Source organism: Manacus candei, unplaced genomic scaffold, assembly GCF_025592945.1.
Source record: "Manacus candei isolate 608988 ecotype Guabito, Panama unplaced genomic scaffold, ASM2559294v1 h1tg000017l, whole genome shotgun sequence".
Taxonomy (NCBI): domain Eukaryota; kingdom Metazoa; phylum Chordata; class Aves; order Passeriformes; family Pipridae; genus Manacus; species Manacus candei.
The window spans coordinates 23,913,976-23,941,841 of NW_026138065.1; the positions used below are offsets into that span (position 1 = coordinate 23,913,976).

A 27,866-nucleotide genomic window follows, 5' to 3' on the forward strand; every position below is an offset into this window, starting at 1 on the left:
TAAAATCTGTGATGAAGAGAATAGTGAATGATGGGTTCTACTGCACTGATATTCATTAATTATGTGCAATTATTACTGTCTAGTGGACATAATGACAAGAGTGTAGTCACTCGAAGATGCTGAAAAATCGCTGTTTTCTTGTCTCATGTTTAAGTTTTAGGAAAATAGATTTTTCCTTTACTGAGTTTTCTTCTGGATTTTCAGCAGTTTCTCTTCAGATCTAATTTCACTCTCATTCTAGATATTGTAGTGTTATCCAGTTCTTCTAAAATTCCTTCCAGTCCCTGGAGAGAGGTGTTGAATAGCAGCCTCGCTGAAATGGCAAGGTTGTCAGATTGTGTGGAAGAGAGCAAGTGAATGTTGTGTGACAGAGGGTCTTGAGCCGGTACCAAGACCCTGATGATAACAGGCAATGATCAGTATGCTAATCTGAGAGAGAGAGAGACATCACAACCTTTTTTAAAAGGAATATTTCTGAAATCACATTTGTTGAATTAAAAAACTATGGTGTGTGGTTTGGAAAGAAATTACTGTTTCTTCTCTCTGAGCACTCCTAAAAATACATGTTTAGAATGAAAGTATATATTTATTACAAGTTTCTAAAAGTGGAAAGACAATGTCATCTTAGGTGGGGAAGATTTATTTGTGCATTGTCTTTTGATTATTTACTCAGTCCCAGCCATAGACCCTCTCAGTTCCCATGCATGTTTTTTGCAGACCCTCCCATGAGGATGTTTATCAGTGACATTAGCATCAAAGCTGAGATTCACACAGGGGCAGCACTGTATGGGTTAGGCTTAGCACTTGCCCTTCAGTAAGGACCACGTAAATTTTTATTAAAATGCTTCATCTAGACTTTTTTGTGGTTGCGGCAGAGAGAGAACATTTTAGAAGCAAGAGAATGTTGTTATAAACCAGTAAATCTTCCCAGGAAGAGATGGGAAAAATGCATTGTCATAAAATATGTGGATCTCTCTGTCAGGATTTCAACAGAATCCTCTTTCCCTCTCCTTCAGTCTTCAATTCTTTTGCGTAGTATTGCTTCGAAATTCCCACAGAGCAGATTTATGCTTATGAAGTGTAATAAAGCAAATAATTTTGACACAGACAGGTCTTGAGCCAGACTAGATTTTTATTAGATAGTTTTCTGAAAATTGAGGGAAAGTTTCTTCATCATACCTAGTTGGTTGAAATTTAGTTTGGGTTGGTGTTTAAGAGGTACAGTTTGGGTCAGATTTTTAAATACCCTGAGCAAGGCTGCTGCTCTTCAGTCAGCTGACTGGAAGCCCAGCTGAACTTGCACAAATGTAATATTGATCCTGGAATTGGATTGTTTGTGTCGCTTCAAAATGCTTGATTGTAAGAGCCTGTTTAAGAGTTGTACAATAACTCAGTGTGCCTCTGAGACTGTGTATTTGAAAGACAGAAGCTAGTTTAGATATTTAACAGATGGAAATCGAGAACAGATTACATTGAACTACAGATCCACCTACTGAAGAGACATGAAAAACTTTAAGTGGGCATTGTTGGGTTTGCCTGTTAATTCAAGAAGCATCAAGATTGGGAGTAGGATTTGAGCAGTGATTCCTGTCATCCACTTTATTGTGCTTAAACTTCAGATTTACTTAACTTCAGATTTATTTAATGGTATCTTTAAAAAAGATGCCTTAAAAAAGGACTGCAGATACTGCACAGTACTCTTTGGGGAGTTGCTTATGTTACTGCAAGACTGCAAATATGTAACCAAAGTCTACTGTCAAGTAGACTCATGCTCTGTGTGTCAGAAATACAATATAGCAATATGTGTTCACAATCCCTTCCCCTTTATCCCCCTCAAAAGCCAAAAAATCAATTCCATGGTAGAACAAATCTATAAGTCTTATTGTCAGCAAAATATAAACTGGCCCAAGTACAAAGTTCTGTATTGTTCTCGTAAGGATACAGCTATTGGGGTCTGTAATTTGGCAGCAGCACTACATACAAAGAATTTGGTTATATCAATGGAAAATTGAGTCTGTGGCTCTTTGTGAGAAATAACTTAATTCGGTGTTTGCAAGGCATATTTGGAGCCTGTGGGAAACTTAATTTGCTGGCATTTGTTTCATTCTTCTGTTTGTGTAGTGAGCAGTATTAGCATCTGTCCCTAAAGAGACGTGTGCCTGTTGCAGTAGGAGGGAAAATGGTGTTAGGTGTTTTAAAGATGAATATGCCCTTACAGAGAAATTGTGATGCTTAGGGATTCCAGATGATCAATCTTAAAGGCATATAAAAGATCTGGAATGCAGCAGAAGGAAATTTTCCAAAGAATGCAGAAGAAATTTTTGGAGTAAATAACTACCTGGCATAGAGAGAGTTAAGAGGCATTTCTCCCTCCAGCCAAACTGTGAACATATTTAGGTCAAGTGCAGTGAGAAGGTCCATAGGAAAAAATGACCAGTTGGCATCATGATCTTGAAACTAATGACTGTAGGAAGCATCAGCATGCTCCTGAAATATTCCTTAGTTTCTAAACACTTTCCTTTGCTATTATTTGAAGGAGTTATTTATCGTGGTAGAATTGGTATTGTAGTAGCATCTAGGGATCTTAACCAAGATTAGGGCATGAGTGTCAGACACTCTGCAAGATGAGATTAGGAGACAGTGGAAGTGAAGGGGACAAAATGAAAGATTTTTGTGTTGAAACTGCAGGGGTTTTTCTCTCAGTAGTTCTGCTGGTATTTCAGGCAGGGGATTTGTATTATAAAAGGTAAATTGTCGGGAAAATGAGCTAATGGAAACAAAAAGATGTGAAAAATGAAAATAAAGGTGTGAGGGGGAAAAAGGTGTAAGGGAAAGAGCAGCATTAAGATTATTATGAATTTAAAATTGTTTTTCAGCAGACCAGCTAGCACATGGGGTCTGGTAAATGGAATGTTGACCTAAAGCTTATTTCTCTTCTTAGCAAATTATGAAGGATCGGTGGATGAATGTTGGCCATGAAGAAGAAGAGCTAAAGCCATATACTGAACCTGAACCAGATTTTAATGACACCAAGAGAATAGGTGAGAGTTTTACAAAGGTGTTGCATCTGATGTACACAGACAATTTTTGTCTTGTAAGCCGAACTAAACCCTTACTGAATTTGACCTACAGTCTCATCATGCAAGTCAAATGCATTCTTTTTATTTAAATGAGGAATTCCATTACAATGCCCTCCTTATAACTACTGTTGTGACTTCACTGAGCTGACATGAATCTACAAACACAGTAGACAAATAAGACTACAATGGACTGAAGGGAACAGATTTTGTTATGAGGGCAACAATTTTTGCCTGCATGGTTAGACTAAGTTACTGTGTTGGCCCTGTATCTATTCATAGTTTCTATTTGCCAGTGCTTTATTTGTTTGTTGAATAACATTGAGTGTTGTATAAATTAGTTAAGAGTTGTATAATATAGCTGAGAGTTTTCAAGATGAAAATAACACTGAGAGAGAGGAGTTGCAGCATTTTTTATTTTTGCACAGCAAAAAAACTTCAGTGGGTTGCATTGAATCTTAGTTACCTGTAAATTATAAGATTTTTTTCTATTTTCACAGTTCTTAATTTGTCAGTAAACCCAAGCACTTATTCTGCTGATGCATCTGATTCATTTTACTTTTAGACATTATGGTCACAATGGGCTTTTCAAGAGAAGAGATTCATGAATCTTTAGTAAACCAAAAGTATGACGAAGTCATGGCTACTTACCTGCTTCTAGGTAGAAAACCACCTGAAGTAAGTGCTATCTAATTTACATTTTCTGTTTTAACCTTTATATATCGCTGGGTTGAATATTCTACTTGTTGATATTTGTATGCATTATTTTGTAATGTTTTTAAAAAATTGTAATTAGTCACTTATTAATGTCTTTCCCTTTTCATATCTCCTTGGATATCTTGTTAGATATCCCATATGAAGAAATAAGTTAAATTAAGTATCTTCATGTTTGCTTATAAATACATTGGATTGCTTTTTTAAAAAGCTGGCTGTTAGTCTGGCATAATTTCTAAATGCTGAGTCTTCTTCCTGTCATGTGTGTTTTGAGTTAAAATCTAAAATAGTAAATTTGACTGCAGCAATTATTTTTCTAACTACTCAGATATGACATCCTTTATTTTTCAGAAATGCTCGTCCTTTCTCGCTCATGTTTTGTTTATAGTATATTTTATTATTTAATAAATAATTGCATTGTAGTCATTAATAAATTGGCGGTAGAAAATCTTTCTACTATTTTGGAACTAGACGAATCTGTAAATCTTTTGGAATCACATGGATTTTTCAAGGAATCAGACTGAGAACAAGACTTTCTTTTTGAAGGAATTTTTCCTGCTGCGTCACTGGCCTTCCTTCAGTTCCAAGATAGTGTAGATCTGACACATGCATCCTTGAGTGCATTTTCTCACATCTCTGAACCTGAATTCCCTTGTGATGGCAGAGCATGGAGGGAATCTGTCTAAAATCATTTTGACTCAAATTGCTTGGAAGAGGATATTTGTCTTTTTCCACTGCTCTTACTTACAACTTCTGCTTCTTAGATATCAACAAACCGGTGGCTGAGTTACATACCAGTTACATAAAGATGTTTAGAAGGCCATAAAGAATCCTTTAATCAGTACTTGCATTTTTAGCCCTTCTGACTCAGTCTAATGCATTTTGAAATTGTTCTGAAGCTATGAATGCTTTTGGGCTTTAAAATAAAATAAAAAAAACCAGGGGGAACCATTCTGTGGCTTAGGTTTTAAAATAGCACACTTTTTCTTTCTGTCAAGATTCTTCTAATTTTATTTTGAGCATTCATTAACTTAGCTTTAGCTGTGTGTTTTTAAAGAACATTAAACATAGATGAAGTGATAAAATCCGTCTTGAAGAATATTCTACTCTGGATACAATTTTAAACTATAAAGAAAAAAAGCCTTCTATTGGGACTTTTTGCCTTATTATGCCATAAAAATACCAGCACTGTTGAATTTTGTTTATGCCTTGAAAAACTGTTTTTCTTGTAGTTTGAAGTAGGCGATTCCTTGTCCAGCAGCAACTTGGGTCAGAGATCTCGCCCCAGCAGCGACCTCAACAACAGCTCCGTGCAGTCTCCTGCTCACCTGAAGGTCCAGCGCAGTATATCGACCAACCAGAAACAGCGGCGGTTCAGCGATCATGGTGGGGATGACATTTCAACAAGTAAAGTAACATACACAGTCTGAGCCTGGATGTGCAGTGTTTTGTGAACCTGGCAGGTCCACCACTCTGTGCAATTTGTTGTGTATCTCATCGTGCTCTGCTGTGATGCTTCTATCTGTATGAACGCTTCTGGGTCAATAGAACGTGCAGATTTAATTCTTTGGACTTGATACTTGGTTGACTCACTAAATAAGACATTGTGGGTGCGTTCTGTTTAGGAACTAATGGCAAATATTGACCTGGATAATCCCAAGAGCAGCAAACCATTATTTTTATCAGTACATTTGGAGGTGTGGGCAAATTATTTGGTTCCAAGAGAAAACAATTTTACCAAGTATTCAGGAAACATTTTCAGCTGAATGTGCTTACATCACAAAGGAGTACATATTTAAAACACTAAATGGAAGATGATTTTTTCCTCAGAGAGCTATCAAATTGCTATAAATACTTCTAAAATGTTTGGCCCTCTTCTCTGCCTAATTCACATTGTTGTTTCCCCCCCCCCCTTTTTTTTGTCCAAAAAAGCAACCAATATTATAAAAATTGTTAGCTGATGTGCTTTTATTTTAAGGGAATATAGAAGTCAACTGACAAAGAAGTTTTTCCAAAGCATTTTAAAGAATGATGGGGGGGGAAACTATAAAACATGCTTTTGAATAAAACAGTCCTATGGTTTTCAGGGGAAAATAATCTTTCATAGTATTTAGAGGAAAAGGTATATGGCAAAAATTACTAAAGAAATACTTTGAAAAACATCCTCTAATTCCTTTTGTCATAATATCATACAAATTGTATGGGTTTAAAATGAGAACTAAAATACTCTTCTAGGTTTTACATACTGATATGAAATGGGAACTAATTCTGAACTGCAAATTGGTGGTGAAGAGAGAGTGGGTTAAAAGAAAACAGGCTGTCAAAGCTGAGTTTAGTAAGTTGGTGTATGTGCTGAGTTTGCCGTCATAGTTGTTCAGATGCTTTTTTTGGACTCAGGGAACTATATTTAGACTATTTTGGCCAAGAAAAATGCAGTGACTATTTTTAGGTATTTATTAATACTGTTTTTATTTGGCAGTTGGTCCCTCAATTCCTCCTGCTGTGTCATACACAAAAAGGTCTCAGGCAAATAGCGTGGAAAGCGAACAGAAAGAAGAGTGGGACAAGGATGTCTCACGCAAACTTGGCAGCACTACAGTGGGATCCAAAGGAGAGATGGCTGCAAGTCCACTTGTGGGTCCAGACAGAAAGAAATCAAGTGCAGTTACCAGTGTGAGTGTGTGTGCTTTTGGCTCGTTATATTTATTTTTCCCTATTTTAACAAAATCTACAGCACAGGGTTGCTATAGACATAATGGTTACTGACTAAGCCACTAAGTCTATTTCTGGTAACTTTTACTGGCAGACAGAAATAGGCTACGGTGGATCTTTTAAAATAAACCTTTCCCTTCCCCTCACCAACTTTACTTTTTGTAACACTAACATAACAGTAAGCATGAGAACGTTTGCACTTGAGCAAACTGAAGTTCTGTCAAGACAAATAGTGGATATTTAGGGAAAGAACATAAGAACAGAGCCAATATGGAGTGCTCTTTTTCTAGTTTCAAATGCTTGTGTATCTACAAGAAAGTCAAGGGACTTTCTGAATCAGAGATTTCATCTATTAATCCTATATAATATCCCTCATGAACCTTCTCCATAAATTTGGCAGTTTCTTTTTCTGCTTCATTTTGGACTTCAGGAATGGGGTGAGGTGAGGGGGAGCAACCCACTTGTTCCCTGGTGCGTGTGCCTGTTGACGTTATGATTTACAACCTGGTTCTTGTATTCAGAAATTGAACAAGCAAATTAATATTTTAAAAAAAAAATTTAAATTTTAAATATGATCATTGTCCCCCAATCCCTCCCCATGAGTCTTTGAAATTATGGCTGTGTATATTGCATGCAGGAACTTTTGAGTCTTCTAAGATTAGATTTCATATCTGAGCTTTCCCAAAACTATATTGCCCCAAAGCTGATTACAGTCATGTATGGTACAAGCTGATATGTCAAAAGCATTTCTCTGCTTTGTGAGAACTAATTAAATGGAGTATCTTTGCTATGAAGAATGAGAAATTGATTTACTTGCTAATGGCAACTTCAGTATTTGTACATTTTTAGCCCTGTTACTATTCCGGGACTTTGAAAGGCTTTGTGATGGGCACGATTAAGGAATATTAGTGTCTGATATTGCAACAGTAGTTCAAGGTTGAGCAGCTTACACAGAAAGTGAAACTGGTTTTTTTAAAAGTCAAACATTTAAAGTCAACAAAGCTAACTTGATGTGGGTAATTTTAAAATATTTTTGTGTAACTTTGGGGATAACATGATGTTAGGGAAGGCAGAATTTCTTGAAAACATTTATCATCTTCAATCATATTAGTCTAATTTATGAGAATTTAACTTCAGAAACAATTGCTGCAGTTGTTAATCTTCCGTACAAATTGACCTTGAAACAGTTTATTCAGTAATCTCTCTGGGGCATATTAATGCTGAAAAACTGTAGGTGAGAGGGACCTAAGCACAGTAAATCTTGCAGAGTTCATGATGTTCTACAGTACCCAAGTCTAGTGTATTTGAAATCTTTTGCCAGCATGTGTCAGTATGTAATCTTAGCATGTTGGAACCTCTCCTACTCTAAATTCGATATCTACTGCATTAAAAACTGAGAATTGTACATCATGTACTAAAAGTAAGCCTTCAGCTGATAACCTGTGTGTGATAGGGGTGGAGGAGAACATTTCTAGGTGTTTTGTGAAGTGTATGCAAAGTGAAATTAATAGAAAGAAATTTCTGTCAGTATTTGCTGATACAAAACCTATTTGCTATGTTCTGTGCATCATAATTTCTGGATTGACTGACACAGGTCGATAGTATTTTCATTTTCCTTTTGAAAGCTGTTTTGACAGGGGCAACAAACTGAAAGGCTGGAGCCCTTTTTGGCAAATTAATCTGTGCAGGGAAGCCTTTCAGCCACCCATAGGTGTGTTCTCTGGGATTCCAGTGTAGTTGATCTGAGGGACAAATAATTCTGTAACACAGGAATGGCATAATAATACTAAGTTTAGCAAGTGTCAGCAAAATTAAATTCCTGTGTTTTCTCTTAGGATAGTTGCAATGGTGAATGAGCTGTTGGATAAAATAGCTGATGGTATAAATGATTTGTGTCAACAGATTAATCTAGTACGTTTGAAGACTTCAAGAATACAAATAAACAGTTGAAATGCTGTTTTGATTTGCTTCTGATGTTTACATTTTTGTACAACATAATTACAGTAGAAGAAAGTATTTAATTTTAGTCTTATTTTTCTTCTAGAATAATGTGTTTTCTGGTAGTGGAATGACAAGGAGGAACACTTACGTTTGTGAACGTTCTTCAGATCGCTATTCTGCAATACAGAATGGGAAGGACAACAGGTATTGTTCAACTTTTCTTGCTTATTAATTTGGGTACAAGAACTGAGGCACAGAAGAAGCAGGTTATGCAATTAATCAATACCATTATGAAGCATGGTATGAAATACATAAAGTTTAAATGTATGTTTTCATCTTGTCTTCCACTGCTGTTTCTGTGTTTGTGGTGAACTTTTTAACTACATGTGTCAATCAGCCTTTGCTTCTTTGAGTGGAACCTCATTTATTACCAAGGGTTGCCTTCCAACACAGAATAAAATAACGGTGCTAACAACTAATTGCAAAGTGGGCAGATGTACTGTGGAGAACTTCACATGGATCGCTCTGACAGTGTAGCTTGATCCTTTTTCATTTCCCCCTGTAATAGCTCAAAAAACTGACATTGTTAAAACTTGTTAGTCATTTTCAATACAATTTTTTGGTCTAAATAATATATTTGTAGTGATGGGAACCAAATTGTGTCTTTATATGAGACGATAATTATGCTCAGTTTAGTATGTTTTGTTAAATAGTGTTGTATTTAACAATGCCACAGTTACTGGGGTTTTTAAATATGCCCTTTGTTCATCCTTGGTGTTAGTTAAGCCTTGTACCTGACTGAGAGGCAAAATATTGGCTTTAATGGAGAGTAATAAAATCTGGATTTTATTTTTTTTTTTTTAGATTCAAATAACAGCTCTTATTCTGATGTTTTTTAAGCTATTCAAATAAAATGGTTCATGTAAAATGAACAAAAAAATCCATAGCATGAGATAACATAATCTGGTAAACTAGTTTGGTTTTCTATCACAGAGCTTTAATTTTTTTAATGATGCATGTAATTTTGGAAATAAGAGAAGTATAGGGTTATTCATCTATCATAAAATGATGAGCTGTGGAACCTATAAAATACAGCTATTTAAAAAAGTTTTTAAAGTCCTTTAAGGAGGTGCATTAAAAAGCAGAAAACTAATTTTCAGTATTAGTTTCAAATTATTGGATGGGTGCTTTCAAAGTGTCTCCTCAAATTTTTGTGTAACGTTCAAAATATTTGAAACTAAGGTAGTAAGAATCCTTTTTTGAAAAGAAAGAAAATAACATTTTTTTTCAGATACAGTGTTAAAATATATGCTACAATATTTTTTTTCTGATCTCGCAAAGATAGGTAGTTTTTTCTTTCAAGAGATTTAGTACAAAAAACACTTTAAAAAGTAGGGATTTTATTTCAAAGTTTTTCATTTTACAGTTTAATTTTTTCTATATATAGAAAATATATATTTCTATATAAAGATTCCTAATCCCTGTTCCTTTTGTGAGTGCAATGAATATCATACTCAGTTCTTTGGGCATATTCTGAGAAATGAAGAATTTTTTTCTGAGTTTTATATGCCTTTCCCACAAGACATTGTGTTGTATTTGGATTTGGTGCAGATGAATGTCTTGTGTCATCGAACTATTAATCTGAAATCTTTACCTCTTTGCTACTGGTATTATTTAGCTTTGGGACTGTAGTTGCTAATATATTATTAATGCAATTTCACTTAGGCTTGTAGAAGCAAAGCTGTAGTTTGCCTTAAGTCATTTGACTTTTCTTTTAAAAATTAATAACACAATAGTTTTGCCACTACTTTCATCTTTCTTGCCACTTTAGGAAGGAGAAATAAAAGTACCAGTAGAAGAAACTGTACTTTGAAAGGGTTGACTCAGCCTAGCAGGGACTGGGATAGTCCAGAGGAGAAATACAAATTTGTCCTTTAAAAACACAGTCACTTCCAAGTGATAGTGCGACAGCAGTTCCAAATGTTTCAAGTTTTAGATGTTTGTTTTAACTGCAAATAGGACTGTCCACAAAAGGAGAGTCTATTTAATCAATCTCTTTAAGCCTTTTGCAAATTTATTTTTCAGTATTTTTTTCCTATATGTATGTATTCTTTGTGGTCTTTCTTCGTTACTTTTTGTGTGTAAGCTTTAACCTTGGGAGGAATGAAAAGGCCCTAACTTAGCATGTGTGAATTGATTTATGGTGAATTGATTTATGGATGAACATAATTTTCTCACAATTCTGTATTCTTTACTTTAGCTGACTAAGACAACCTGCTCACTCAGTCCTTCTGGCTACTTAAACAGCACTTGATGTGTTCTAAAAGAAGAAATCATTTAAAGGGTTTTACACTAACCTTTCTTTTCCCTTTCCCTTTGTCCTCCTCTCCTGCCTTGCTGCCACGACAAAAGCCTGACGGAAATGTCTGCGAGTAGCACATCTTCTGGAGGCTCTGCAGTAGCCTCCGTATCCACGCGCCCTCGACATCAAAAGTCTATGTCTGCCTCTGGTCATCCTATAAAAGTTACACTGCCAACCATCAAAGATGGTACTGAAGCTTACCGACCAAGGTAAGAAATGGGTGGTTATTTCTTTAGTGCTGTGCACTTCAAAAAGGCTGTTGTTCAGTTCACGATAGGCCTCAGTATGTTTGTAGTCTACTCGAAAGTGTCACATTGCGTTCTGTTTTGAAGCAGTAGCTTACTCCAGTACTGTGGGCATTACAGATGATTTAAGCCTGGTTTTGTTCATGACAAGCATGTTTGCATACAGTTAAAGAAGTTCCTTGACTGCCTCCCTCTGGAAACTTTTGGAAAACTCAAGTTAAAAATTTGACTGCTTTAGACAGGACCGTACCACGCAGGCCACCATAAATTCAGATGAAGTACTGAAATGTTAACCTCTCTGATTTGTAGTTTGCTAAACTCATTTGTGTCTAAAAGCACCATAGTATAGTTGTTCTTACCATTAACTGCCTGAATAGCTTTACACATTTATTTCTGTCAGACAATTACTTAAGAAATATCCATTAAGTTTTTTGGGAGTGCTTGTGTTAAAGATTTTGATGAACACATTTTTTCAGAAGAGGGCTGGGAACACTTCGAGATTTTGCTACAGATTTTTCTCCCTTTTTCCTTTGTCCTGTTCTCTGTGTATACTTTTTTAACTGCTCCTAATACTTGAGATAATTTGATTTTACAATGAAAATATCTCTTGATCGTTTCTAAGTATGAATCATAAAAGCGAATCAGTAGCAGATTCAGTTTTTAAAATAAAAAGAATCAAGAGTGGGGTTTCTTTCCTGTCTTCGAAGAACGGTCGTCATGTAGGAGGGTTTTTAGCACAGTCTTTCTCTTTATTCATGCTTCTGTTTTCCCAGCAGTGCAACTCAAAGAGTGCCTGCTGCTTCCCCGTCTGCTCATAGTATTAGCACTACCACTCCAGACCGAACCCGCTTTCCTCGGGGGAGTTCAAGTCGAAGCACTTTCCACGGGGAGCAGCTGAGGGAGCGGCGTAATGCCACTTACAATGGACCACCCGCCTCACCATCCCATGAAACCGGTGCTTTTGCACATGCTAGAAGAGGGACTTCGACTGGTATAATAAGCAAGATAACTTCCAAGTTTGTCCGCAGGTTAGTACCTCGATTTTTAAGAGAAAAAAATTTTAAAAAGCTCAGCCTGTAACCAGGGCTGTAATTGCGAAGTCTTTGAGAATTTACAGTTTAAGTCTGAAGTAAATATAAATTCAGTTAGAATGCTGCTTGTTTTGTGTGTTCCTTCCAGAGGTCTGCCTTGTTTTACTTCTCTGTATATATCGTAGCTGTTATGTTTGACCAGCTATCTGACTTCTTTATCTTAAAGGAGCACGAGAATGCTGCTCAAAAGGAGTTTTTGCTCCTGCTTTACAGCTAAAATAGAAAGATGATACAGTTAAAATCAAATTAATTTAAATACTGAAAACGGGGACTTCAAAATGAGTCATTATTTAATTTTAACTATTTTACTTTTTAACTGGATGCAGTTTGTTGCAAGGGCTGTATTTACAATGATTTTATTACTGTGCTTAGAAGGAATATGTATTACCAAATTATTTTGGGGAATTCTGAAATCTGTGAAGAAATGAGAAGCTTAGAAGCGGGCAGAAGTCTGGATGTCTGGAAGTAATAATATTTCAGTATCATACACCCTCTTCTATTATGTCACCAGCTTCTTGCAATTTAAGTTCAGGATTCTGAAAGAAGAAAACCCACACATCCTGGATCTGCATTCATTCCTGCAGTGATGCTAACAGTAATAATACTGTGAGAAGAGGTGCTGGGAAAGATTTTCAAATATACTGTTTAATATCAAGTAACTGCTGACTTAGCAGTCAAAAACCTTTCCCAAAAGGGGGCTTAATTTTCAGTTTGCCTCTTTCTAACAGTGATTTACCTGTAATTCTTAAGCCTGTTCATGGATGCATCCATACTGCATTATTGTCAGTTTTACAACAAACTTATATACTGGAAATTTGTCTTTTCCCTTACAGAATCATGCTGTTATACACTGAATTCTATCATTTGTGTGTAGGGGAAAAAAAAGATAAATTCAAGGCTACGTTAAGCTTGTAGTTGCAAATTTGTAAGGAAAATATCATTAATTGTGTAGGGTGGTACTACAAGAGGAAAGAAGAGAGAAAGTTAGAAATGCAGTGATGTTCCTCATAAAATTAATTTCACCTGATGCATCAGTGTGTGCCTAAGTAATAGCTCCTTTGATGACCTAAAAAAAAGGATATGAATTAATTTCTTTTTTCAGAAACCTGAAGATACAGGACTAAGATCCTCCATTATTGGTATCTCCAGCACTTACATAGGTGCAAGGAGAGAATTGTCCTCTGGTTTTAAAGAGGGGAAAAAAAAGTTACAGCAAATTAGTCAACTGTGGTGTCAGTGTAGGTCTCTAAATGGGAGGAAGGTATCTTCTGTTGAGTAACTAACCAATTTAAAGAGTTCAGGCTGGTTTTTTTGTGTAATAGCTCATTGTTATTTGCAAGGAATAGTTTCTTGCTGCCTTTTTTTTTTTTAAGAGATCAAAGAATTAATGTTTTCATTATGTTAAACCACAATATAAGAAGAGTATTGTAAAATGTGTTTAGAATTAACATATCTTAAATTGATCTATCCATAGTATAGAAGACTTGTATACAATTTCCTATTATGTTTTACAGTGTTAAAAGTATATTTTCCTATGGCGAAGGCCTTGTAGGGAATGTGTTTGTTTTGTTGCTGGTGATGGTGGGGTGTTTTGGTGTTGTTTTGTTGTGGTTTTTATTTTGTTAACATTTGTGTTGTTTGAGACTTAGTGGCTGGGATTACATGGGTGGAGGTTCAGGGGTTTATTTTTTGCTGTTCTTTGAGTTGGATCGCATAACTGCGTGCCTTTTAACTTCTATACTGTTCAGGAAATAATGCTTTAAAGCATACTTTGACTAGAAGGTGTCATGAAAGACTTTTTTTACTAACTTTTGGCAAAGGTAAATGCCTTTCCTGGTAAGTATATAAAATCATGCATAATGAAGAATGCTTAGTGAATAGGGTATTGAAGTAATTTGAATCAACGGTTTATGTCAAGCAATACTTCCCTGATGTTAATTAATAAAATATTGGTGTTTTGAAGGTATTAAATTAATTAGATAATTGAAATTGGGTGCTAAAATGTTTGTACAGCAGCACTAGGAACATACCTAGGTGGCTTATACAATGTGTGGATATATTTCAAGTTACCTCATACTAAAAAGACATAATATAAACCAGTTCCTTGTAAAGCACAACTTTAATTCAACAAGATAGAGATATGTTTAACCTCAAGCTTGCCAGCAATCTGACTAAAGTCAATGTAACAGCTGATTTGCTGAAGCAGATCTTGAAGTAACCTTTGTGAACTGGGCTCCAAACATTTGGTCTCACAAACTCTTAGGCACATCTTACTGTTATTTACTTGAGTGTGCTTAAGCATAGGCATGTCCTGAAGTGCTTTCAGGACTGACATGTAAAGGCCTGGCCCACAAGGGTGCAGAGTGGAGCCCCCCTGGACCACCTTGACTGACTGCTCCTCTGTGCTTGCTGGAATTACATGTGGCCATTGCTCTGTCTGCAGTAGGTTGAGAACAACGTGTTAATTTTGCCATCAGTTTGGGAAAAAAAAAAACAAACAAACAACAAACAAACAAAACCAAACAATTACATGTCAGAGTTGGAAGAAGTTAAGGTTTCATAAAGGGAAACTAAAATTACAGCTGTGAAAAAATACTATTAAACAATATTAGGCTTGACATTATTATACTGATCTTTTTTTTTTTCTTCAGTAGCTATTTAACATTGTTCTGGGTGTAGGTTTTCTTAACTTTTATTTTTCACCTTTATCATTGAATCTCAACCTTAACTTTGTTTTGAGGGATCCAAGTGAAGGCGAAGCCAGTGGCAGAACTGACACCTCAAGGTGAGGAGTCACTATTAATACTTCGCTCCTAGGTCTTTCGCATCAAGGTTTAAGTGATTTCTTAAAGACTTTTAATCAGGATGTAAAATAGAATAGTGCTTAAGTAATCTGTATTTCAAAAATGTTTTTTATTTGGGGGGAGGGGGTTTTGGTGAGATCCTCTATATCCCTCTTTATATCCCTTTATATCTGCTTTCTTGCGAAGTATTTAATATAAAATTTTATGTAAGCATATTTCTTTGAATAATAAAGCCCCTTGTAGGAGTTAACCAGTCATTTAGGCACTTCAAATCATGTTTTGGCTTATAAATATTTAATGGTGTTTACTTTTGGTTTCAGTGGAAAATGTAATATATTTTCTGTGTGTCTGTGTGTATATATGTATTTATTAAATTTTTACTGTAGTTACATACTGTGCTCATTACTAAAGCTGCTGTTTGCCAGAAGTAAACACCTTACAGTCCCTGAGGAATGAATGTCCCTTGCACTGAGAAATAAAACAAGTGACATTCAGACAAAAGGGGTGGTGACTGCCAAATATTGACTTTGTATGGCAACCACTGTACACAAATCTATAGGTGCTTTGTTAGTAATAAAACATTCCTTCATGTGCTCATTTTCCAGTATATCTGCTCTTTTGCCATGTTTCAGCATTTGGTTCTGCATTTTTGGTGTGCTTAAGCACAGTGCATAACTCTTTATTTTTCTGCTCTCTAATGAACAGGCATTGTAGTTTGCATTCTAAACTGGTCACTTACACGAAGTATCAACTTAGTTTTCAAAAAAGAAAGCCTCTATTTAAAACAAACAAACAAAAAAAAAACCCTAGCACATTTTTAACAGGATATACACTGTATAATACACAATGCATTTATCTAAGTTAGCCCTTTTCAATTCAAAGTCTATTAGCTGTCATTCTTGGATGTGGAAAGGGAAAAGAGATTAATCAAGTGTTCAAATGAAACAAAGTGTGAAGTTGCTTTCAGCTTTTGCTTTCATTCTCTAGCTTTCTCTGCTTTTTGTCATCCTACAGTGTCTGTTTTGGGCTAAAAAAGTCATTTGAGATCTTATCTCTGCCATGCTCTATCCCTTAATATCAATGTGGTTCTTTGGGGATCACACTGAAAGTTAAATTAAAAATGCTTGTTTTGACTCCTCTCTGAAAAATGACGGTTTGTAGACTTACCAAAATGAGAGCAGCACCTTTCCCCAGTGACAGATGGGGAGGCATCAGCATCATGGGTACCTGGGACAAGAACAGATGTAGCTAACTGTGGAGTGACTTTAAAATAATGAGTGCTGTTCCTCAAAATGCTTTCTACAGTGGAATAAGTAATCTACTTGGTAAGGAAGCATCAGACTAACAATGTTAATTGGAAATTATTCCATTGCAATTTTGTCCGAGTCATTGTATCAAATAAAATACTTTGTGTCTACATGTTGCTGTTTCTTCTGTGAAAAAGCTGCTGGCCCTATACTCAAATGGTGACCTCAAGCTCTTTACAACCAAATTACAGCACAAAATTCTGCTTCATCAGTTAAAATAAAACATGTTATTATAAGGTCTTTTGACACAGAGAGAGGTCAAAAATACATAATAAACGCAAAAGGGGGGAAAGGTGGAAAAGATGGGGAGGGAATTAACTGAAGACTTGTGAATCACAGGGTGGGTTTTCTTCCTCTGCTGCTTTTACAGTATGATTTATGCTTCAGGATTGTGTCCCTCAACTTCAGTTTTGTTGGTGTATGGCATGCTCCAGATCATGAAATCAGCAGAACTCCAGTCATGCTTTTACATAGATTCCACTTTCTTTGGAGCAGTATGGAGTAACGTGTGTCCGCTGCAGTTACCATTGCACATGTTGTCATCAGAACGTTGTAGAGCAGAGGTTTCCAAACTTGCTTTGCTTGTGTGCCACTACTGTGGCACAGTGCTGTGCTGAGGCACACGTGGGCAGGAGATGGGGCACGCCTGTTCCAGCAGTATCTATCTAACTCCTGGAATTCGCTTGCGTATGACTAGTGGCGGGTCAGTCGCAGTTTAGAAACCCCTGTTCAACAACTGTATTTCTCTTCTATCTCTTGGTTCTAGTGCTTTTGGTTTTGACTTTTCTGTATGTGACTTGTTCCAGGAGTGTTTCTGGGGAGCCAAAAGACAGAGAGAAGGAGGATAGTAAAGATTCAAAGCCACGCTCCTTGCGGTTCACGTGGAGTATGAAGACCACTAGTTCTATGGACCCGAACGATATGATGAGAGAGATTCGGAAAGTGTTAGATGCTAATAACTGTGATTATGAACAAAAGGAGAGGTTTTTGCTCTTCTGCGTTCACGGCGATGCGCGACAAGACAGCCTTGTTCAGTGGGAGATGGAGGTCTGCAAACTGCCACGATTGTCGCTCAATGGAGTTCGTTTCAAGAGAATATCTGGGACTTCTATCGCATTTAAGAACATTGCATCCAAGATAGCGAACGAGCTTAAGCTGTAAAGAGAACCTAAATTCTTTGGGATCAGGGAAGATTCATACGTGATCTACACTTTGAATGTACTGGTTACGCCTAATGTGATTGGCCTGTGAAACTCCCCATGTAGAAATTGCCCTTATTGCAATAAGGTTATACATAGTTATTCAGAATTGTAAAGTTAAATCCAGTATGACCTATATGAAATAACTGTAGCTAAAGAAGTTATGTTCACATGTACAGGTAAGTATATAGAGCATTCTGTTCATTTTATGTTCATAGAGTTGTATAATAAAAAGATGACTGCTTAAATTCAGATCTTGTATAGTTGTCTAGATTTCTGCACAGAAATGTATGTTTGATGCTTTGAGTTGGAAAAGTTCTTCCCTATAATTTACATTTTTGGTGTTTTTATAAGTCTTACCTCTACCATGCGTTTTTTAAAAAACTTGTGTCCTGAGTCAAATGCACAATTTCACAACTGTAGCATGACCATTTTTAATTATTTAAAGATTGTTCATGAATTGAACCAAAAGTCGAGGAATTGGCTTTTGTTCTACACGAGACTGTTCCTGCTTATCTTTGGCTCTTATCCTCGTTATTGGACAGTGTTTAGTTGAAAAAAGAGACAAACTTGTTTACAGTGTTGGCACTTACAGTTTAGAAACTTTGTTTTGCCTTGGGCCAGCTCAGAGCTGTGGGGGAACAGAAACCAGGCGTAAGTGGTGTTCTGTCTGCAAATTCCAGTCCTTACTCCCATGGCCCATTAACAAATGTAGCACCAAAACGGAGAACCGGAATTATTTCATTTGAATATCATGGTGTAAAATATCACTTGTTTGCTGCCTTCAGAATACTACAAATTCCATTTTATGGAAATATATTAACATTGGGACTGTTTAATAGCACAAGATAATCTGAAGTGTTGACCAATTGTATAAGTTAATAATACCACCTCAGGAATTAGCTTGGCTTTTGGAACATGTGCCCCCCCAAAGAGTACATGCAATTCCACGTAATATTTTACAGCTAAACATACATTGTTTATAATGATAAATTGTTGATTTATGCTTTTGTGGTTGTACAGTTTGTTCCCATGTAACCTGTTTGTGTTTAATATTTTACCAGATTTCTTGTATTTATTCCACATCATTATGCCTGTAATGTGCAGCTTTGCAATTAGGCACTTGCCTACAGAAAAGAAAAAAAAAAAAACAGCCCCACATTTTTTTCCTTCATAATTAATGATTATAAACTGTGTAAAACCACTAGTACTGGTACATTTTAATATTTGTTCTTTTGTACTGAATTAACCATAGAGGTTGGTTGTGCAATGTTATTTAATGTCGTAATTACTGTAATATCAACATATGGGCCCCATCTGCACACTCTTGTGAAGAATAGAAAGTTCATTAAGAAATTGTCACTTTAAAAAATAAAAAGTAAAAAAAAAGCTGTGGTAAACTCTGTAACCCTAAGTTAGAAGGCTGTAAGTGTAGTAAATGTGCCATTCTCTAATGGCTTCTTGACCGAGATGGACTTTACATACTGTACTGTGATGTAGCTTTCCTATGTAACAGTTATGTTCGGAAATGGACGTGTATTGTTGCCTTAGAAAAAGGGTGGTGTTTGGAAAGAAAGAATTGTAGCCCCTTTTCTTTTTTTTTTTTTTTTTATCTGATGTTCATGGAAACAAAATCTGATGCAAGTCATCTTGATTCACTGGTGCACTCTATTAAAACTTACTTGAACAGTTCTCATACTAAAATACTTGTTGTTTGCCCTTTATAAAAGTGCAGTAATTACCACGGGTAGCAAAATAGTTTAAAGGTGTGCAGGCTTCATCTTCAACATCGTGTGAATTCAGGATTAGCATTGCAGCGGTTCAGTGATCCTGTGCTGTCCAGAAACTGTCAGTGGTTTAGAACTTCTTAGAAATAGATGTCCAAGAGATTTTCAGAAATTCACCAAAAATCAGCCTTGCGAGGGGGTTGTGTGTCTGCTCGATTTACCCATAAATGTCCGTAAATGTTCAGTTATCCTTGAAAATACACAAATGGAACATAACCACAGTGCTAATGCAAGGTTGTGTATGAACTTAGTCATGAAACAAAACCCTTTGCCTTTTCAGAAGGTTCAGTGGAAAAAATATAGGTCATGCTGTGAGACAGTAGATTAAGTACTTAGGATAGCTTCCCGCTTTACAGGCGCTGTTTTTCCATGGCTAACTTTGCCCTAGATTGTCACTGCTTTTCAATGCTCCATATAACCAGAGATGTATTAATGTTCCAGTAAACACGGATTGTGTTTCCAGAGGAGAGAGCTTAAAAATTTTAGTTTAACTCTCCCATGGAACAAAGTGCCAATTTAATGTTTATATATAGGGGCAGTTTGCAAATGGCATTATTTCCAGTGACTGCCAGCAGTGGGAAATGCCCTGATTCTCAAACCCTGCTGTCCTCCTCCCTTTTGCCTTGCTGCAGTATGAGCCGTGAACCACCGAATGCTCTCCATTGCAAATATACCAGGTGCTTCAGCAAGGGCATAATCTGAGGGTGAAAGGCGTAGCTGCACCCAAATGCAGCATCTGGCTTTCCAAATCTCCTACCCCTGGCAGGAATAACATGGGAAGATTCAAGAAAGAGAGTTTTTTCAGAACTTCTTGTTTTTATTGGCAAGTAGAGTGTACTTAGTATGAAAATCATTGAGATGGTGCATACTGAATCCTCAATGCCTGGTTTTTGGGTCTTTGAACAGCTGCCATGTTATGGACCTGTTACATGTAAGTTACTCCTTTGATAAGAGTGGGATAAGCTGCATTTTGGATCCAAGTGTTCTTGGCTTCCATGTGGGAGGGGATCAGTGTGGTGTTTTATCAGCACAGCTTCAACTTGAGAAATTTGGAAGAGTTTTAAATGCTATGTCATGTTTCACAGGTCCAGGCAGGGATAGGGATGCCTCAGATCTTCAGAAGGCTTATATATTCAACTGTGATTTCATGGCAGCATTTCTGGGGGGTATTTGGGATGGGTGTAGGGTGAGCAGTTGGACTACTGCATAGTTTGGGTTGGGGTGGTTTTTTGAATTATTTCTTCAAGGTATACAGACACTTCCAAACTTAGTGCATCCCTTTCCACACAATCCAATTTAAAACATTAAAATGTATATAGGTCAGTGAAAGGAGTATAAATGTTCACTCCTGCTCCACTGAGTGAACAACACTGCTGGAGAAGCAAGTGGTGTCATTAATGCCATATAGTTAAGATGATGCTAAAATTCCATGAGTTAAGAGGTGAGATTTTGATGCCAAGTATACACCCAAGGGTACCTTGGACCTATTCATCTCAGAACAGGCTGAGTCCCCTGCTGCCACATAAATGGAGACAGTAAATCTCAGCTGAGAAGTGTATTCTCTGAGGTTTTGGTAGTTGAATTTGGAAAATGACGCACACTTGTGAATTACAAACCCAGTCTGGGGAAAGGCCTGTCCCTCCTGAGAAGACAGATAATCTTTTGCTATTTCTGCTTCTCATTTAGGGGCAAGTATACATTCACTAAGGGATCTATAAATAGAAAACCTATACATAAACACTTTCCAAAGCCCCAGAAAAATATTTAATGCATTTTTTTTTTCTTTAAGATTTTTCAAGGTAGCTTCCGGTTAACAAGATGAAAGATCCCCATTTTGCAGCTGCTAAACAGATTATTGATATTTTATTTCTTGATGCTACTTAATCAGCATCAAGCAATTACTTCAACTCTCAAACTGACTAAGAAAGTAGCTCATGAAAATCTGCAGCAGTGCAAAATTTACCTCCTATACCTCGCTGCTTCAGGCTCTGCACCGTGCATGGAGCTATGGTGCTACTATGTTTCAGTGTCTCTTCAGCGTTCAGGACACACCTGCAGCTCCAGGATGAAAGCTCAGCATCTGGCCCCAGGAGGTAGCTCAGAGACGGGCCTTGCAGGCGCTGCCACAGCCAGAGCCCAGGGGAAGGAGGAGCTCTGAGTGCCACGTGCGGTCTGTGGCAGGTGTTTGTTTGGGATGTACTCAGAGCACAAAACGTTGTCCCGAGTTTAGGTCTCCACCTCAACCTTCTGGAGACTTAAAAACATGATGATGGTAACAGGAGCGGTGACGCCATTGATATGAAACAGGGAAAGGGACAGAGCGCTTCTGTAGCGACAGACCTGAGACTTAGCTCATGCCTCCCACCCTTCAGTGGGACTGGCCCACTTGACCATCACAGCTTTCTGGCTGGAGCTGAGAAGGTGGTGAACCACCAACCTTGGGGCAGATGACAAAGCTAGGTGCAGGAGTTACTTACTGAGTGTTATGGGAGCATCTCGGGGAGACAGAGATTCAAGGCTTTGTTCCTTGGTAAGAAAAGTCCATAGTAAAGGATTAGTTTGTCCCTGTGTTGCATCTGCTTGTCCAAAGCGTTAGTATAAGTATCAAATATTGATAAATATACCAATTGTTTGGATAAATTACACTGCTCCTCCCTGTACAATTTTGCTTTTCTTGATCTACCCCAGCTTAGGAACACCGCTCAGGCAGCGCAGTTGTTGAACTGCAGCACGCCCAGCTGCAGAGGCACGCTGCTATCGGCCTCCGGCAGCACCTGGGAAGAAGCCGCTGAGAAACTCTGCCTTTCAACAAAGGCTTAGGCACTTTCCTCTTGGCCAGGGGGAGCCCAACGCAGCCCTGGACGCAGGAGAGGCTGTTCACCCGAGGCTTTGGTAGGAACACTGATAGCAGAGGGATGATTAGGGAGCTTGGCTTTTTACTCTGACGGGAAAAGAGCGTGACCTCCGAAAGCGGTGCTGCCGTCGGCCAGTGCGGTGCGTGCGGTGCCAGAGAAGGAGCTTCCAAGGGCTTCTTCCAGCCGTCGCGGCGCGGAGACCGAAGCAGCCCGGGGGCGATGCAGGGACTACACCCCGCGGCAGCGACCCCCCCGTCCCCTCTGAGCTGACGGGGTCGAATCCCGGGCTCCCCGCGGCAGGTCCCCACTTCTCCGGCAAGCTGAAACACAAGTTCCCCGCACCAGAGCGGCGGCGGGGCCGTGGTCCGGACCGGGGGCACCGCCAGCCCTCGCCCCCCGCCCCGGGCCGGTGTCCGCACGGCCGAGGGGGGCCGGGGCGCCTCTTTCCGCAGCCGTCCCGCCCCGGGGAGGGGGCAGCGGCCGCCTCCGGCCACACCTGTGGCGCAGCGGCGGAGGAAGTGCCCGGAGGTTGGCGCAGACGGGTCGGCGCCCGGCGGCACCATGACTGTGGGTGCGCGGCTGGGCGCCAAGGTGAGGGGCAGGTTCTCCCGCCGCGGGCCCGGCGACGACCAGGTCTGCATCCTGCCCGGAGAGGAGGAGGCGGCGGCGGCGGCGGCTCCTGGGGGCAGCGCGGGGGTCCCGCGGGCGGCGGCGCTGGAGGAGGAGGAGGAGGGCACCGGGTCCAGGAAGGTTCGCTTCGCCGTCCTGCCCGGCTCCTACGAGCCGCTGCGCCCGCCGCGGGCCCCCGCCAAGCGGCCCTACGGGAAGAGGCTGAAGAAGTACGGGAAGGTGAGGGCACAGCGCGCCCGGGGCGGCCGGAGCGGGGACCCTCGGCACAGGGACCTCTGGCACAGGGAACCCCAGCACAGGGACCCTCAGCACAGGGATCCCCGGCACAGGGATCCCCGGCACAGGGATCCTCGGCACAGGGATCCTCGGCCCGGGGACCCGCGGAGGGGGCGGGCGGCGGGGTCTCGGCACCGACTGTTTCGAGGGGCTCTGGGAAGTGCCCCTTGTCCCTCGGGCATTTCAGTGCCAGCGCCCAGCTCCGAGGCGGGGTCAGCCTTCGGGCTTGCTCTGGACCTTCCCGGGAATGAGCCGGTGCTGCTGGGGAGGGCCGGACACCGACCCTCACCCGGATCAAAGAGTACAAAATCTGCCTCTTCGGAGTGAAAATGACACTAAGCTGATCCATGTGACGAGTACTTTGCCTTGCTTGGTTCTGCGTTTCCCTCGGCTTCATTGTTTTAACACTATTCCTTAAAACTTCCAGTTAATTGGCCTGCATTTTTTTCCACTTCTACTGAAGTGACCGAAAGAAATGGTAAACATCCCTCCAGTACATTCCTTGGCCGAGTTTGCCTTCTAGGTGCCCCCTGAAAATCACTGCTGTGAGTTACAGAAAAAAGTGCAACATGTTCTTCATCTGTAACAGCTATTTTGGATCAAAACTGTTCTTTTGCTCTGTGTGGGAAGTCACCAGTCCTACAGTCTGGTGGTTTGATTTTCTTCCCACCAGAAGATGAGTGTCTTTGGTTACAGAAGTGCTATGTGGAAGAATTCGATTATTTATCTCTTGTTTATGTCACTTAAGTACATCTCAGGTATGTCTTGGATATTTGTAGCAAAAAATAGTTTCTGTATTAGCAAGAAAAGCCTCTCCATTGTCAGGAATTTTTTCCTACTGCAGAGATTGCAGATGTCAGTGTGAGCCATGACTTTCTACTGCATTCTTTTAAAAGTGGTGATTTTGGTAAAGCTATGCTTGCTATGTCTGACATGCAGAAAATACCAGTCAGCTCGGCAAAGTTACTTACTTTTGAAAATGGGTTTTGAAATTGATGTCAGCATAGTCAGGAACTCCCTCTCAAATCCTGCTGTTTCATAAAGGGTTGAATAGAATATTTAATTCTTTCATGATGCATTTGATACTTTGAGTTTCCAGCACTGTGACTTCCAGGTCACATGCAATGGGAAGCTGTCTCAAGCCAGCAAGCTCAATCTATACGGTGCAGTTTAGTGAGTGTGGTTACATCGCAGCAGGTCATAACTTTGCTTCTGGTCCTATTGCTGCATGTGCTGTTGGTATAGGAGCACTTATAACGATGTTCAGAGCACAGGCCAGTTCTTGGACACTGCGTATTCCCTTTCGTGTTGGTCAGACGACATTCCCACAGGGAAGGTTTGCCAGTTTGGCCCCGGCATAAAGAACATCTCCTGAAAGTGCAGGTAAGGTCCAGGTAGGTAAAGCTGCACACAAGGCAGGAAGGAGGAAAGAAGTGTGACACAGTCAGACCAGGGCAGATGTGGGAAGGGAAGGCCACGCGTCTCCTCCTCTGGCCTCAGGCTCTGCCCCCAGGATCGGTCTGCCTTTTTATTTTGGAATCTTAACTCCCTTCAAGTAAGTTTCCATAGGAATAAAACAAGCAAAATTCAGCTATATAGTAGTATCACAACAGCTGAAGGTCTTCATGTGACAGTACCACTGTAATCCAGATTTAAGAAAACCAAGAAATATAATATTGACTGGATTTCACTGATTTTAGAGTATTTACTCTGTTTAGTGTTTTCCATGTTACAAGAGATGCTTTTGATCTAGTTCCACACAACCATGAAGAGTTACTAACAATTAATTATGATATTCCCCCCCAACTGACCACACTATTTATTCCCCAGCCATAAGAGCAAAAAGCATCAGAAGTTAAATCAAAATTAGATTAACGTTTTCAATTAAATAGTCTGTAGCAAGTTATCTCTTATGCAGTACACAGATGAGTTCTTAAGCATGTACAGACATGAAAGTGGATTGACACGTTCTTATTTTGGCCAAAAAATCTTATTTTGACAAAAAGCAATAAAAGTTCCACAAATGTATTCTCAGCGATTACTGTCTTCTTGTTCAGCTCCAGTTTTAACACTTTATGTGCTTTTAGAGTTACTAACACAGCCAGAACCTGTGTGTGTGGGAAACATGCACCTCTACAAACTAGGGTGAATTTGAACTAATTTTATTCTTGAATAGGAGCCCACGTGAAAGCCTGGCTTCCTGTGGAGGCTGCATCCGTTCAGTTTAACTATACCCTGTGGGTGTGTATTTCTCTATAAAAATAGATGGTAAAATGTTTTTCCACGTTCAAGCCCTCATTAGCTGTGGGAGAAGTTCATCTTCTGGGACGGCGGCACTGGTCGTCGGAACGATTTTATGCGAAGGTGTTTTCTACGGCCTCTCATTTTTTTTATCCCCTTTCCCCATCTCTCTTCGCAGAACGTGGGCAAAGCTCTGCAGAAGGGATGTCGCTACTTGGTGGTCGGCTTGCAAGGATTAGCGGCGGCCTATTCCGCTCCCTTTGGGGTGGCAACACAGGTGGCAAACTTCGTCCACTAGAGCAGCTCCGCGCACCCCACAGAGGGGGATGTGAGGCCATTGCTGCTTTCTCCGGATTAAATTTGAGACCTGCATCAGAGAAACCTCTTGGACCAACAGTCCCAGCTCCACACCCCTGCGCCAGCCCCTTTCCCAAGACTGAGTGCTCTTCTCTGCAAAAACTTCCAGCGCTTTATAAAATCAGATCGGGTCAAGGAAATGCAAGAATGAGGGAAAATCTTTGATGATTGAGCAGAAGTTTGTTCTCAGGCATGAGTTTGTTTTCTAGAGCTTCGTGCTATGTGTGGAAGGAAGCCAAGGAAGGATGGAAAAGCAAGTAGATGAAGGAGAGAGAAATGAAAGAAAATAAAGGATGAGAGAGCAGCTGGGGAGGTGGAGATGAGTTTGGGTAGGGAGAGGAATTGTCGAAGCAGTGGAAGAAACAGATAACAAAGGATCAGGAAAAGATAGTATTTGGTTTTCTGAGGTATTTTTGTGGTTTGGTGGGGGGTTTTTTCCCTAAGAAGGTTAAGATTATGAGTGTACTTAAAAATATACTTGGATGTAAATGGACTGTGGCCTGAGACACAGATAGCTTTGTTGCATCATTTCAAATGCTTTGTTGCATTCATTTCAAACGCTGGACATAATGAGCCTTTAAATCTTAAGAATGATGTAAAAACCCAGAAAGAGAATGAAGTGTGTATGTCTTCTTATTTTGGGGCATTAAAGGTTCACTGTGATCAACATTTTAAGCTTTTCCTCTGCTACTATGAAATCTGCAGATTTTTTTTTACTGAGAACAGAGGTTTTTATCTGACATACCTGTTTCTGGAAGCTGGGGCATAAAAAAAAATAGTTTTGTTGTGTTCACCAGGGAAAAAGTGGATTGCCAGCTGCATCTGAAAAAAAAATACATACAACGTTTGGTGTAAGGATGTACAACTGTTGTGTATAAGAATGGGACCAAATAACCTGCCAGCTCCATCTTCATTTCTTTATCTGGGTTGTAGCCAGAGGATGTCAACATCAAATGGCTCAGCTCTGTAATGCAGGTGGAGCAGCTTCCATGTTGCACATCCAGGGATGTAAATCTTGTATTGATTCCACCACAGGAACAAGGTGGTTTATGGGCCTTCAAAATTCTGTGGATTTTGTTAGTTTGTTTCAGTCTTTTGTGGTAGCAGTAAAAGACTTCCCTGGTAGCACTTTCTGTGTATTATAGATCTTTCTAGTTTTGATAGTGTTTGTAATCAAGGAGTTGACTTCACTGGAAACTGCTTGCTTTACCTTCTCTGAACGAAGGGGTTTGTATGTCTTAGCAAACCACACTGTATTTGTTTTAAATGTAGCAAATGAATCAAAGGTGGGGGGTTTTTTTATCCTCTTTTCTGACTGGTCTGTAAATAAAAGTAATGAAATCCATGTCGTGTTTTTACCTACACACACAAGTAAGTGCACAGAGGAGGAGTCTCTCAGCAGTGGCCCAGCCACTGAGGGGAAGCTGCAGTGTAAACTTCCCCAGTTGTTTTGCCCGTGGCCTCAGTGCCCTTCCAGAAGGACAGGGCTGTAGCCCAGACTGCATAGACATGCTCAGGAAAGGCAAGGTGTGGAGATGGGGCTGCTGAGGATCTCAGGTTACATGAGCTGGGGTAGGAATAGCCACAATGGGATTTCACTCGTAGATGTTATGCCTCTAGTTGTTTGTCTTGAACTTCTTGGTGGGGACAGACACATTCCTCTGATTTGCCCCACCAGCAGGCCAGAGGGTTGTCAATACCAGCTGTCTCTTCTGCAGTAAGAACAGGGCCATCCTACCACCCACGTGCCACACCAGCCTGAAGAGTGTGGGATTAACTTCAGATTTTGTTACACTACTCTATCTTTTATAGTGCTTTTACAGCATGAATCATTAGACCTTTTTGTTTAAATTACTGAAGCCATGCAGGAGGGATTTGTGTCTCCATTTTTCTGTGTGAAGTGAGTGTCCATCTATTTCTCTGACTAGAAAGGCTGGTCACACATTGCAACATAAAGGGTCCAGCCCACTCAGTGCAGGGACTTTCCACTAAGGTAAACATGAACTTTAGCTCCTGAACTGCCAGCACACTGACTTTTGCCTGCTGACGTATGGTCTCTGCTCACCTGGTGCAACTTTAAGAGAATAACCTGCTTGCTATCCATACAGGACCCAAATGACATGTACGTGGTGTTCCTGTGTGAGCCTGAGAAAAGCAAAGCCTGATGCATGTTGGTGGGTCAGCTTCAGCTGAGTGGTGTTTCTAAAACAGACCAAAAACAAAGAAAGAGGAGGGAGAAAGAAAAAGTAAGCAAGTAACCTGTGCTGT

General features: G+C 39.6%; 2 protein-coding genes across 6 annotated transcripts in view; both read left to right on the top strand.

Moving 5' to 3' along the window:
- MARK1 (microtubule affinity regulating kinase 1) overlaps nucleotides 1-19,156 on the top strand; it is a 58,773-nt gene extending 39,617 nt beyond the window's left edge. For 2 of the 5 annotated variants that reach the window (XM_051783550.1, XM_051783554.1), the window contains 9 exons: nucleotides 2,942-3,041; nucleotides 3,643-3,755; nucleotides 5,024-5,177; nucleotides 6,271-6,464; nucleotides 8,548-8,648; nucleotides 10,857-11,015; nucleotides 11,825-12,079; nucleotides 14,883-14,927; nucleotides 17,060-19,156. In XM_051783550.1, coding sequence (XP_051639510.1) covers nucleotides 2,942-3,041; nucleotides 3,643-3,755; nucleotides 5,024-5,177; nucleotides 6,271-6,464; nucleotides 8,548-8,648; nucleotides 10,857-11,015; nucleotides 11,825-12,079; nucleotides 14,883-14,927; nucleotides 17,060-17,414 — 1,476 coding nt within the window. In that variant the 3' untranslated portion in view covers nucleotides 17,415-19,156. The remainder of the gene's footprint in view (nucleotides 1-2,941; nucleotides 3,042-3,642; nucleotides 3,756-5,023; nucleotides 5,178-6,270; nucleotides 6,465-8,547; nucleotides 8,649-10,856; nucleotides 11,016-11,824; nucleotides 12,080-14,882; nucleotides 14,928-17,059) is intronic. The other 3 variants (XM_051783551.1, XM_051783552.1, XM_051783553.1) reach the window with 3 other exon arrangements.
- A 3,410-nt stretch (nucleotides 19,157-22,566) lies between these two features.
- Nucleotides 22,567-26,943, top strand: CUNH1orf115 (chromosome unknown C1orf115 homolog). The gene is made up of 2 exons (XM_051783570.1): nucleotides 22,567-22,943; nucleotides 25,420-26,943. The coding sequence occupies exons 1-2, from the start codon at nucleotides 22,656-22,658 to the stop codon at nucleotides 25,537-25,539; spliced, it is 408 nt and encodes a 135-aa protein (XP_051639530.1). The 5' UTR covers nucleotides 22,567-22,655; the 3' UTR covers nucleotides 25,540-26,943.
- Nucleotides 26,944-27,866: the final 923 nt, after the last annotated feature.

What these genes read in the sequence shown, in the direction of transcription:
- CUNH1orf115 (XM_051783570.1), top strand. Translation starts at nt 22,656, where the DNA reads ATGACTGTGGGTGCGCGGCTGGGCGCCAAGGTGAGGGGCAGGTTCTCC. An exon ending in GGCTGAAGAAGTACGGGAAG is followed by an intron (nt 22,944 to 25,419) that starts GTGAGGGCACAG and finishes CTCTCTTCGCAG; the next exon opens with AACGTGGGCAAAGCTCTGCA.